Source organism: Cibotium barometz, chromosome 30 (assembly GCF_041138505.1).
Source record: "Cibotium barometz isolate CiBa-2024 chromosome 30, ASM4113850v1, whole genome shotgun sequence".
NCBI lineage: Eukaryota > Viridiplantae > Streptophyta > Polypodiopsida > Cyatheales > Cibotiaceae > Cibotium > Cibotium barometz.
In genome coordinates, this window is record NC_141075.1 from 14026638 (window position 1) to 14040469 (window position 13832).

The window sequence follows — 13832 nt, forward strand, 5'->3', positions numbered from 1 at the left end:
GCCTTGAATTTTGAAGGTTTTTCTTGAGAGTCTGGAGTTGTTTGATCTAAAATTCCAGATTTTAGAAATTTGAGAGAATAAAATTTACAAGAAAAAACAAAAAATGTTGCAAATCTAGTTTGCACGTTTTCTGTGAACAACAACAGTGCTCTTGTGATACAATGGTAGACCTCATACAAATACGTGTACACAGATGGAGAGACACTGAGGATGACAACGAATGGAGAAACACAAATGACGAGCTAAGCAGCTCGACATTTATCATCATCCATATGGTTTACTGCATGGTGGCGAGGGCCGTGGTTTCACCACCACGTCGCAGAGGATTTTTGATTGGTGACAACTTGGGTTAACTGAATTGTGAGTGTGTTTGACGGTAAAGCGTCGAGTCAGGTCATTCACGAGTCACGAGTCACCACAGCGGCACCCGTGGAAGTTGAGTCTACGATGGAATCGTGGCGATATGTCGGCAGAGTCTGTCACATACGTTGACTGCTGCCGAATCTTTCACACACAGTCTCTCACTCGAAGCAATATGCACAGGACCTCTCGCCTCGCCAAAGCCCACAGTCTAAGCTTCATCAGTCTCTCCCGCTTAGCTCGCACGCTTTGTTAGCTTCAGCTCAAGGTCGTCTCTCTAATATAAACGTAGCTCTCTAGCCTCCCGCACGTCTCTCTCTCTCTCTCTCTCTCTCTCTCTCTCTCTCTCTCCCCCCGCGCCTCTCTCTGCCAACACCCCAAGCTATGGGCCGAGCCCCCTGCTGTGAAAAACAAGGCCTCAAGAGAGGCTCCTGGACCACTGAAGAGGATGAAAAGGTCACCTCTTACATCAGTGAAAATGGCCCTGGCAGCTGGCGCGCCCTTCCTAAGAAAGCTGGTATGGTAGTATTGTTACGTAGTATGCTATCTTAATTGTAATTCTGTTAAATGGAACTAATCAACTTCATGTGTATGCGCCAGGCCTTCTGCGTTGTGGCAAAAGCTGTCGATTAAGGTGGACTAATTACCTTAGGCCGGATATTAAACGAGGAGAATTCTCTTCTACTGAAGACAAAACTATCATGCAACTTCATGCCTTGCTTGGGAACAGGTGATCAACTGTCCTACAACTACTTCACTAAGCTAGACAATTAATGGTGTGTATGGTATGGAACAATTATATGCTGTGGTTTTGAGCTATATAACATATGCTATTAATCATTTAGCTAGTGTTTGATTTAATGCCTTGCTAATCAAAGGTAATCAACTGCTTTTTGCAGATGGTCTACTATCGCCACACACTTGCCCAAGAGGACAGATAATGAGATAAAGAACTACTGGAATACTCACTTGAAGAAGAGATTGCTCAAGATGGGCTTTGTCGACCCTGCTACACCACACAATCCTAAGTCAAAGTGCACCAGCTCTAATAGCAGCCTTTTAGAGTCTCCAAACAATAGCAATAGTAGCTCTGCAGCAGCAGTAAGCCACATGGTCCAATGGGAGAGTGTGAGGGTTCAAGCCGAAGCCCGCCTTATAAGAGAATCAAAGATGAGAGCTAAAGGGCTATGGCAACCTTCATCTTCATTGAAGCTATGGAGCTCACAACAGGCTTCTTGTCATGCACGTTCTACGCAAGATTATGGCGATCTTATGTCTTCCAATCAAGATTATGATTGCCTAATGACATTCCCCAAGGAACATTGTGGTGCAGGTCTCTTGGTTTCTTCTAAGCAAGATAAGGGCTCTTGTAATGCCATGGTCGAGCTCATGAGCACATTCCAAAATTGGGAGAAAACTTTGCAAGGTCAAGCTAGACGGATGTGGCCTGATTCATGGAGATTCGCTAATTTTAGTAGCAATGGGGAAGGTCGAGAGGAGTCAAGCTACTGTTGTTGTAGCTCACCATTATGTAAACTGAATCATGGCTCATCTATCTCTAATACTCCATGCTCTCCTGACGTCTCGGGGGGGTCACTATATGTAAAATATCCCTATCGCGTGCGTTCAAGGCCTATATTTTAAATCCCTTATTTGTGAATTTTTTAATCTATATAATATCCCCATTTCTTTATGAATCTGTAAATTTTTTTGAAAAATTTTAAATCATACCCTTATGTAAATATATTTCTGTAAGCTTCATAAATTAAAATTATGCTTCTGTTGAACACACATGATATTCACATTTTTTTGTGAGTGACCCCCCCGAGCCTGACGTCCATTAATCAAACCAAGAATTGGCCATCCAATATTCTCCACCATCAACCCAATCTACAGAGCTATTTTGGACTGATAATCTATTACCTAATGCCCATAGTCTTGTTAATTCCTCCAATGATGCTTTTGATCCTCTTCCCTCTACAAAGCCATCTCAACTTGATGCTAGTCTCCAACCTGTTTGTGACAAGGTTAGTGCACAGATTAGCTTGTCAGGCCTGCCTTGTTTGCAGCAAGATCTTACTCAATCTAATGCATTAAGCATGAAGAGAGAGGATAATAATTTAGTTAGCAGTACCCGTGCATTGGCTTCTGTCATCATCAGTTCTAGCAGCTTGTTGGGTGACCTAGAGCTAGTTTCAAATGAAACTATTAGCACCCAAAGCTCCTTTGCTGCTAGTGGCAATGAGAACCATGAAATTTGCTACAATGCTCTGCTAAGTGAAGAATATGCTGATTTTTATTGCAACAATGTGCTCAAAGAGGTGGTGGATTCCCCCATACAAGAGCAAATCGAAGAGAATGAAAGTATAGCAATATGAAACATAGCACAGTGATCTATCTACATATGAATGAAATCAAGTCCATAGAGTTGAGCTACTATGCATTACTAACACGATGTGAAGAAATTTGTTTTTTTGGGAGTTTTTGTACATAGAGCACCATTAATTTGCATCCCAAGCAATGACACATGAAGGAGAAGGCTTAGTTTTTGGTTCCACTTGGAATTTATTCACTACCAACCACAAGCAACCTCGAATCCAAGTAGACAACACCTTTAAATGTTGCCCATTTCAAAAATTGGAGGCCAAAATTTTAAATCTTGCGATTTGATTCGTCTCTAAACTTTGTCTTAAGGTTGCAAGATTTTATTTATTGTTTGGAGAATGCTTTTTGAATAAATACGCAGGAAAAAGAATCGAAATTGGCTCCCAACCAATTGGAAACTTTAACCTCTCTGTAACCGTGTAATACCCTTTCTAAGTTCACATGGATTAACCGGCATGAATGTCAACCATATGCAACTGATGTGTGAAAAACATAGTGCGACCTCTCTATTGTACATGCATCTGGATTTCTTTCTACTGATGTGTGAAAAACATAGTGTGTACCCACAAAAAAAATTAATGCCTATCTTGTGACTCTCTTCATCCATCAAGGCAAAAATACCCAACCAATCATGATGGCGCCCCTTATTAAAAAAGGCTCCCTATTTTTGGTGGCTCTTTATTACAAAAGGGGCTCCCCAATGTACCTTCCTCCATGGGCCCCTTCAATTATCATGTCTAAGCTAAGCTTAAGAGACAAATTACGATCCAACTCCTTATTGTACTTAGATTATCATGTCTAACCTAAGGTTATGGACCAAATTATGATCTCCGACTTCCTTATATTTATGATTTGTTTTTCCATAGTTGCCGAGAGTAATAGGAAGACTACTGAAGATAAGTTCTATTCTCATTCAAATGCATCTATACCATACATAAATTTTGTAAATAAGCAAGTATCATTTTATGATCTATGTTTATTCTCTTTAAGGTTGGACCAATCATTTGATGCACTAACTATTTCATAAATTTGAATGAAGGAGGTGAAGAGTTTCAATATGAGTTTCTATGTGGGAGGTTATGTAGGGTCTCGTTGAAGTATTGCTACTGTATTCTATAATTATGTTAGTCCTCCCAAGTTGTTGCAAGTTACCTATGTAGTCTTAGACTTGGACAACCAAGGCCTTGTTTGTGGGAGCTGAGGTTAGCTTCTTTTCTTTGTTTCAATTTATATTTGCATGTATGTAACAACTAGAGTATTCTTTGTAGGAGTTGAAGTTAGTTTATTTTCTTTGTTTCAATATATATTTGCTTGTTCAAAAGGAAACGGTTGGAAACTTGTCTCATTTAATAGTATCCTTTTTTAAAATAGGAGGGACACATTTCTTTATCACATCCCTTCGGGGAAACCTAAGCATTCTCAGGTTAGAGTAGAAATACTCTCTCACTCTCTCACTAGGCATTTATCTTTCTTTTAAGTAAGGTGCCTTGTAAGGTGCCATGTTTTCTAGGACATTAGGAAAAATTTGGTCACAAAAAAGGGCCCTCTAAGAAGAGCCATGTCATGACGTTTCTAGAAAAAAGGGGATAGTGGTAAACCTTATATATCATACGTCAAAACCCTCACATGTGACATACTATTATAGATCACTTGAAAATTAGATCCTCATGAATCTACCACCTTTAGTAGATTTGGAGTCGATATGCTCTAGTTATGCTTTCCCCTAGTCAAAACAGAGATTCTAATGATTGTGACATCCCTTTAAAATTAGATTCTAAATCTACCACCTCTAACATCTATGTCATAATCATTGGAATCTACCTTTTAAAGAGTGTGAGGAGAATCCCAAGCCCAATCAAAACGTGCTGTATAGATAAATCCAATGTATATAAGGTAGTGTAAAGGCGTAGGTGCAAAAAAACAAAAATGAAAAGTGTATGGGCAAGCAAAGGAAGTGGGTGACACAACCTTCTGAAAGGAGGTAAAAGAACAACAGGCTTATGAGGGGGAATGGAGAAGATTTTTAGGGGGAGAGAAGTAAGACAGGAAAGAGAGTGAAGAGAGTGACTGTAGTGAAGAGGCTACCTGCTCTACAGACAGCAGGTCTTACAAGTTTTTAAGGTTTTAGAGTGAAGTTTAGTGTAGCAGAGGTGAAATTGGATAAGTCAGAGCATAGAATGTGCCAAGGATTAGAGAAGTAGCAAGGAGGTCATTTCCCTAGAGTCTCTGTGTGGCATCTCTATTAGAGAGATGGCTTAATCCAAGTCTTGTTCAATTGTAGTTGCTATCAGAGTGTTGGTTTGTGTGTGTTTGGGAAAGACCTACAGTTTGTGGTTGTAGATTCATTGCAGTTTGAATTCATGGGTGAAGTTGATGCTTGGGAGAGTAGTCTCTGGCGTCTACGTGTCAAGGATCCGCAAGTTTTTTAGTGTTTTCTTCTATTATGTTTGAACCCATGTCTCAGGGGTTTTGAGATAAGGTCTGGCTTTGTTTTCATGAAGAAGGCTGAGAGTTTAAAGCTTGAATATGTGTTGGGATTGATGAGATTTTATGATATAGAGATTTCTTGTGTTATTTTGATTGATTTTGTTGAGATAGAACAAATATGGGTGAATGTCCTATGTCCTAGGAGTTAGAGCTGACTCGTAGTTGAATTAATCATCTTCAATTGAGAGGATTCGGTGTCACATAGGATCAGAGGGGTGTCAGCTACAATTAGTTGTGCATCAAGTGTGATCAACTAAAGAGGTAGAAGGGTTGATATGATCATTTTGGGTTGAAGGAAAGTAGTTTTGAGTCAACTCTAATAGTCAGAAGACTAACGATAGTCAGCAATAGTGGTCAGCTATCAATAGAGACAATCGGGTTTTTGCAAAAATGGTATCATGCTTCTTCATGCTCTTACAATGGCTACAATAAGAGGGGAAGAGGGTTCTCTTACAATGGCTACAATAAGAGGGGAAGAGGGTGCTCTATGAGTAAAAACCATGTGCTAGGCAACCAATCTCTCCCAAAACATAGGGTGTACATCTTGAAATCTGAGACAATAAAAAATCCTTCTAGCACTCAGTGCCTGGTAGGAAACCTTTGACCACAAGTTTGCAGAGCAACACCCTGCATTGAACATCCAAATCAATAATATTCAGTGCCCCCTCTTGTTTGGGTTGAGTAACTGTGAGCCAAGCTACCCTGGAATGAGTGTCTGTGGGTGCCATCCAAACTTGACCAAAGAAAATTATAGATCAATCTCCGCAATTGACTAATGCACGCACGAGAGAATCACCAATAAGATGTAGTAAACCAAGCCGCAGCAAGCAATAGCTGATTAGCCACCAAAGCTCTGGAGGCTAAATCTAATATTTTGGAGATCCAATGAAGAAGTTCCTTGCAAATAATCATAAGTATCGGAGCAAACTATTGTGCAAGAGAAATATCAACCCTAACCTAGCATCCCAAATATCTAGTAATGCATCCTCTACTGATCCAAGTAAAACCAAGCTCTGCACCCTAAGCAACTCTCGGTGCCCCTGCTACCAAAAAAATAGTGAGTGCACCCTAGTAATGCATCTTGCTACCAAAAAAACTCTTCCAGTGCTACCCAGAAGGAACATAAGCATATTTGTGAGGCCTCCAAGAACATGGCTATGTCATCAGCTAACTCAGAGTCAACTAGCTCCTCTTGACTACGAAGAAGCAACCTCAATCTAGAAATACCAGTAGTGGAGGGGAGGAAGATGCTCATGGCCTTTGCAGCTATGATATATTATAATGGGGCTAAAAGGCAACCTGCCGTACTGAGCAATAAATTTTAAATCGCTCTCGTCTATCACTGCAAGCAAGCACACTAGTTTCGGCATCACGATACATGCATGAAACTCCCTTGATCCATCTCTAAGAGAAACCCATATGGCTAAGAGAACACTCAAGGAAATCGCAATCCACTCTATCATAGGCCTTCTCAAACTCCAAGAGTAGAATGGTTAAGGGCCTATATCTCGCTTTGGACCATTCCATGGCCTCCCAAAATGAGAAAATGTTATCAAAGATGCTCCTTCCATGTAAGAATCTATTCTTAGTATCATGAATGATATCTTGCAAAATTGGCTGCAATCTGATGTTCACTGCCTTAATAAGAATCTTATATGCAATCCCAAGTAAGGTGATAGGTCGCCATTGGTTAATCAATGCCTTATCCCCACTCTTAGGGATAAGATAGATAAACCCTTTAGTGATGAGAAAATAAGGCATAGAACATGTGTCCCACGATGTGATCTTAGCCCTAATCTCATCCCGAAAATTAATGCAAAAATTAGGGGAGAGGCCATCCTCCCTTGGAAACTTACCATGAGGCAAGGCATGAAGAGCATGATTGAACTCCTGCATAGAAAAAGAGGCATCCACAATGGCACGCATCTCCTCAGTGATTAAATGTCGCAATTAATTCCAAACCTTCCTTCGTGCCCTATGTCTCAAATAAAAGAGTAACTTAGCACTAAGAAGATACTAGAATAGAAATGAGTGGTAATCTATCTAACCATAAGAGGATCTCAGTGAAGAGTGCCATGTGAATCCTACAACTTCCTAACACTACGTCTAGTATGAGATGGCCTTTTGAGTAGCAAAGAAATGTTTGTTGCATTTGCCACCCATTTGGGTCCAAAAGAATTCGTGGGCATGGTAACAGTACTCCACATGGTTCTCAAGAGAGTGATGAAGTTATGCCCTAATAGTACATAAAGAATTTGCAACCCATTGAGCATGAGGATGTTTCTCAAGCTCTTTTTGTATGGTAGCTTGTCTACGTCTAGTAAACCTTTATAAATCCAAGACCTCTTGTCTCTTAGAAAGGGAATGTGTGATAAAAGTCACTAATATCATAGAGAGTCGAGGGCAGGCTTTGTGAGGCTTGCGAGAAATCATGAGATCTTCAAATATCAAACATATGACGTGATAGCTCTACATCTAAAACAAATGATTAGGGATGTGTACATGGGGTGCTGATCCATGGTGACTTGGATCTTTAACGCATAAAACCATTGGGCAATGATCCGATTTAGAGGTGTCTACAGCAATCAAATTATGCCCCCATCTGTGTCGAGCACCCAATCATCCACATAAAATCCATCTAACGGTGCATAAATACATCCTGCATCCCTTCTCCTATTAGATCATGAATAAAGAAGAGTGGAGTGTCTCCTCAAAATTTCATCCTCATGCCAACAATATCTGCCATGAGAATGGAGAGTATAAACCTCTCCCAAGATTCTCTTTCAAGAGGATGGACCTAGCCCTCATGTCCACCTCTCTTATCCATTGGCATCTGAACCATTTAAAAATCCCCACCAATAATCCAATGGTCAGCAAGAGGCATCAACAAAGTGAGATATTTGCAAAACAAAATCCTCTCACCTCTATGGTTAGGATCATAGAGGCTGAGAATACCAATGCATTTAGTACCCTTCATAAGAAGGATCCACTACGCTCTCGTAGGAAAACTGACACCATGTCCAATGATGCAAGGCAAGATCAAAGCCGAAAGAGAGATATAGATACCACCTTTGGTACCAATAAAGGTGTGTCTTGAGAGAAGCTTGCCTGATCTCCCACACTGGCTAGCATCCAGCTTATGGTCTTGTAAGAGCAATACATCCATAGGTCCACCTATAACTACACAATGAATCTAGGTTTTGACAATTTGTTTTTCGCCGCCACGTGATGTGAAAAAAATATCCCAAGACCTTAAATGATCCATGAAACAATCCTCATAAGGACTTAGAGTAGAAATAACCAGATCTCGTGGTCGACAAAGGACCCCATTTAGAGATTGAAGTACGTAATTAATAGGTAAGGGAGGGAAAACTTAAAGACCTCTCCTTCCCATGCTGAGAAACATCCAGTGCTGGTCCTCAAAATTGGAGAGGTATCATGACAATGCGACTGTGCAACATCATCCTCAAGGGTCTAATCATCCTGTAATTTTAATGTAACATCCTCCTATGAGGGATCAAAATCCTATGCCTACAAAGCCTCATCCTCCAAAGAAGGATTAACATCCTATGAGAGGAAAGAGTTGCATAAGTGTTGGCCTACTCTAGGATGGGTGTGGGTGAAGGGGCAGGTACGGGGGTCCAAGGGCACCTTCCATCTCTAACCAAAACCCAACGTTGTGTGGTCTATTGTGGATAGGGATAACTAGAGTCTGGGAAAATACAAAAGGCATCTGATGGGTAGGACCATGCCACCTCCTAGCATGGCCCCTCAATCTAGGACAATATCTAGTAATGTGGCCCTGTTGACAAATCCAATGTGCTTGCAATCTCCATCCTTTGGTAGAAATGAGAGCCGTCAGGTCTCTAAAGCATAATATGGTTGTCACATTAATTGATGGATCAGGAAGAAGCACAAGGACCCAGGGTACACCATCATAAGTGGTATTAACAGCCGCGAGCGGAAGCTGAGGAGGGAGAGCCGAGAAGGGTTGGTACCTCTAGAATCTAGCCAAGGGATGTCCCTATGGAACCTCTAGAACCTAGCCAAGGGATGTCCCTATGGAAGCTTAAAGCTTCGAATAAGATCGAGGAAGAGTAGGGAACCATAGTGAGATTGAGGTAAGGCACTGATCCTCTGCCACCATTGGATCAAAGCCCACCTAATATTGAAAAAATAAAAAATTTCCTAGGGCCAAGACAGAAGGGGCTGCTAGCCAAAACTTGAGAAGTAGCTTCTGGAGAATCAAAGTCCACTTAGAAGAAGCCTCAACCAAGTAAACAAGTATCCTAGAAGTGTACAATTAGCTCCAAAGGGAGAGCTTCTATAGAAGCCATTCAGGGGACTACGAATGAGAGAGGTGGGCTCCATAAACCCTTGCAACAAGGATGGTCTAAACCTCAATGTCTATGTCATGCTGAAGAGAGGTCACCTTGTCTTGCAAAAAGTTAATGATTCTCTCAGCCTATGGAGGTGACAAAAAATTAGCTACGGCAGAAGGCAGAGAGCCACAATGGGTGGCCCGACTCGAATCCTGTTTCAATCTCCATGCAAGTGATTCTTCTTCTTGAAAAGGTTTTAAAAAACAACCCTTCCTGGTTTGGGATGGCAATGGCAATGGTGGTGATGGCGTGAGACTGTAGGCAATAGTTGTGAACTACGTTGTCCTCTCCTTCCAAGTGATGCTCTCCCTAGCTCTACATTGGTATTCTCAACCTCTATGCTCCTAAACATAGAGGTGAAAGGATGGTCTTTTGGAAATCTCGATTTGGGATGGCAATGGCAATGGTGGTGATGGCGTGAGACTGTAGGCAATAGTTGTGAACTACGTTGTCCTCTCCTTCCAAGTGATGCTCTCCCTAGCTCTACATTGGTATTCTCAACCTCTATGCTCCTAAACATAGAGGTGAAAGGATGGTCTTTTGGAAATCTCTCCACAACAAAGGTGAAATTAGATAAAATAGAGAAGAAAATGTGCTAAGCATCAGAGAATCAACAAGAAGGTGGTTTCCCAAGAGTCTCTGTGTGGTGTCTCTATTAGAGACACCACATAGAGACATGACAATTCAATTCTTGTTCAACTATAGCTATTGATTAGCTACAGTTGGTGGTTTCCCTAGAGTCTCTGTGTGGTGTCTCTGTTAGAGACATGACAATCCAATTCTTGTTCAACTGTAGCTATTGCTTAGCTAGCTGAGGTGAAATCGGTATTCTCAACCTCTATGCTCCTAAACATAGAGGTGAAAGGATGGTCTTTTGGAAATCTCTCCACAGCGAAGGCGAAATTAGATAAGTTGGAGAAGAGAATGTGCTAAGCATCAGAGAATCAGCAAGAAGGTGGTTTCCCTAGAGTCTTTGTGTGGTGTCTCTATTAGAGACATGACAATCCAATTCTTGTTCAGCTGTAGCTATTGCTTAGCTAGCTGAGGTGAAGTCGGATCCATAGTGGAGGTGAAATTGGATAAGTCAGAGCATAGAATTTGTTGAGGATTAGAGAATCAACAAGGAGGTGGTCTCCCTAGAGTCTCTATGTGGCGTCTGTTAGAGATAATGCATTAATCCAATTCTTGTTTAACTATAGCTCTACTGGTCAGCTAGTTGAGGTGAAATTGGATCCGTAGTGGAGGTGAAATTGGATAAGTGAGAGCAGAGAATGTGTTGAGGATAAGATAATCAGGAAGGAGGTGGTTTCCCTAGAGTCTTTGTGTGGCATCTCTGTTTAGAGACATGACTTAATCCAATTCTTGTTCAATTGTAGCTACTGTCAGACAGCTGAGTTCAGTCAGTTGAGTGCTGGTTTATGTGTGTTTGGGAAAGACTTGCCGTTCGTTGTTGTAGATTCATTACAGCTTTTGAATTCGTGGGGTAAAGTGGATGCTTGGGAGAGTAGTCTCGCTACCTATGAAGGATCCCCAAGTTCTCTAGTGTTTTCTTCTATTATGTTTGAACCCATGTCTCACGGGTGTTGAGACAAGGTGTGGCTTTGCTCTTGTGAAGAAGGCTGAGAGTTCAAATCTTGAATGTAAGATTCCTCCCTAGCCCCTCAAGATGTCTAGTTTCTCCCCCTGTAATCAATCCCCTTTTCAGAATAATAACAGATCTTGTTTCTCTCACTCTCTCACTAGGCATTTATCTTTCTTTTTAAGTAAGGTACCTTGCAAGGTGCCATGTTTTCTAGGACATTAGGAAAAATTTGGTCACAAAAAGGGCCCTCTAAGAAGAGCCATGTCATGACATTTCTAGAAAAAAGGGGACAGTGGTGGTAAACCTTATATATCTTAGTCAAAACCCTCACATGTGACATACTATTATAAATCACTTGAAAATTAGATCCTCATGAATCTACCACCTTTAGTAAATTTGGAGTTGATATGCTCTAGTTATGCTTTCCCCTAGTCAAAACGGAGATTTTAATGATTGTGACATCGCTTTAAAATTAGATTCTAAGACAGCAAGTCTTACAAGTTTTTAAGGTTGTAGAGTGAAGTTTAGTGTAGCAAGGTTAAATTGGATAAGTCAGAGCATAGAATGTGCCAAGGATTAGAGAAGTAGCAAGGAGGTCATTTCCCTAGAATCTCTGTGTGGCATCTCTATTAGAGACATGGCTTAATCCAATTCTTATTCAATTGTAGTTGCTGTAAGAGTCAACTGAGTGTTGGTTTGTGTGTGTTTGGGAAAGACCTACAGTTTGTGGTTGTAGATTCATTACAGTTTGAATTCATGGGTGAAGTTGATGCTTGGGAGAGTAATCTCTGGGGTCTATGTGTCAAGGATCCCTAAATTTTTTAGTGTTTTCTTTTGTTATGTTTGAACCCATGTCTCAAGGGTGTTGAGATAAGGTCTGGCTTTGTTTTCATGAAGAAGGCTGATAGTGCATGAGTATGGATATTTACTCATGGAGAAGCTGCTACATTAATTTAGCCAAAATAATAGGAAACAATAAGCTTAACAATTATATAGTGGCTATTGTGTGATATGGCTTAATTCGTGATGAGACTTAAATTGTGAAAGTGCAGGTGCTTAAGCCGTGAGATGGAACTCCTTGATTTTGCGAATTTTGACCTCATTTTTTTTCCACATGAACTACTAAGACGTGAAACACTGAGGCATGAAAGACTAGATGTGAAGGTGTAGACATAATTATCAGACGTGAAGGGCTAAGACGTGAAACATATGACGTGAAAGAGTAGTGGTGAAAGTCCAAGACATGAAAGAGCAGACGTGAAGATCCAAGTCATGAAAGTGTAGACGTGAATTGAAACTACAAATGCAAATCTACAAACATGAAACTTGTAAGAATAAATATGGTGATGATTTTTATGTAGATGCTATTATGCAAGGAGACAAATGTTGTGAAAATATTTATAACTCTGTGCTAGAAGATAATCATCTTATTTATGTGATTATTTTTGGTGATATACATGAGAATGATCTTGATGGAAAGATCTTTGATGGTAAGGTGTGTTTGGGAAAGGAGAGGATGCTTTACAAATGTAGGGTACCTTACCATCAAGAGAGTGACTACCATGAAGAGGCTACCTGGAGACGGAAGGCCTTACAAGTTTCGAAGGTTGCAAAGTGAAGAGAGTGACTACTATAGTGAAGAGGTTACCTCGGCAGATGGAAGGTCTTACAAGTTTTGAAGGTTGCAAAGTGAAGTTCAACACACCAGAGGTGAATTTTTTTTCTTTCTTTTTGTTTCAAGAAAGAGACTACTATTAAGTGTGAAAAAGTCATACAACAATCATAGTTATAAGCCGGAATAGAATAGAATCACCCCAATATGTAAGGTGATTTCAATCACTGAGGAGCATCATGATGCCATGAGAGATGTATGGAACTAGAGGAAAAGAAAATTCCATGGTCCCACTCCAAAATAAATATAGCACGCTTTGCTTACATAGAATGAGACGACCCTTGAATACGAGCCCAAGTAGCCATGAGAGTATGGATGATTTCACCCCATATAGTACTAATGCATTGAGACACAAAGAAGTGGACACCCTCAATAGCCTTTATACATCTAGCTCTCCTGATCTCCCATGTTGTAATACTGGCAACAATCTCCCAACAACTGGTGTCAATCCTCTATCTGGGGGGTGTATAATCAAAGTGAGGGACATCCTACAACAAACCATGCTAGCCAATATACCACCTCTGACATCTGTCATAATCATTGGAATCTACCTTTTAATAGTGTGAGGAGAATCCCAAGCCCAATCCAAACGTGATGTATAGATAAATCCAATGTATATAAGGTAGTGTAAAGGCGTAGGTGCAAAAAAAAAAGAGTGTATGGGAAAGAAAAAGAAGGGGTGACACAACGTTCTGAAAAGGAGGTGAAGGGACCTGTATGAATGAGAATAGCAGAGTCTATATTACTACCATCATGAAAAGCTTTAGATCGGAGTGAGAGAGCCAAGCAATTTTTCGCAAGTGACATGCATGGCGCGGCCACTCAGTTTTCCCATAAGTTGGCTATAGAACCCCAAATCTATTGTGTCGTGTGACATCCCCATAAACAATGACGTATAATCTTCCGCACATCTCAAGCAGGTAGATGCTACACTGAAGACCGACCTCCACCTCCACTGATTGGT

At 40.7% G+C, this 13832-nt stretch overlaps 1 protein-coding gene across 1 annotated transcript; it reads left to right on the forward strand.

Annotated features, from left to right (window-relative positions):
• Window positions 1-744: 744 nt before the first annotated feature.
• Window positions 745-2738, forward strand: LOC147621192 (uncharacterized). Its single transcript, XM_086823757.1, has 4 exons — window positions 745-877; window positions 961-1090; window positions 1260-1870; window positions 2413-2738. Exons 1-4 carry the CDS (start codon window positions 745-747, stop codon window positions 2736-2738), a joined length of 1200 nt encoding a protein of 399 aa, XP_086679883.1.
• Window positions 2739-13832: the final 11094 nt, after the last annotated feature.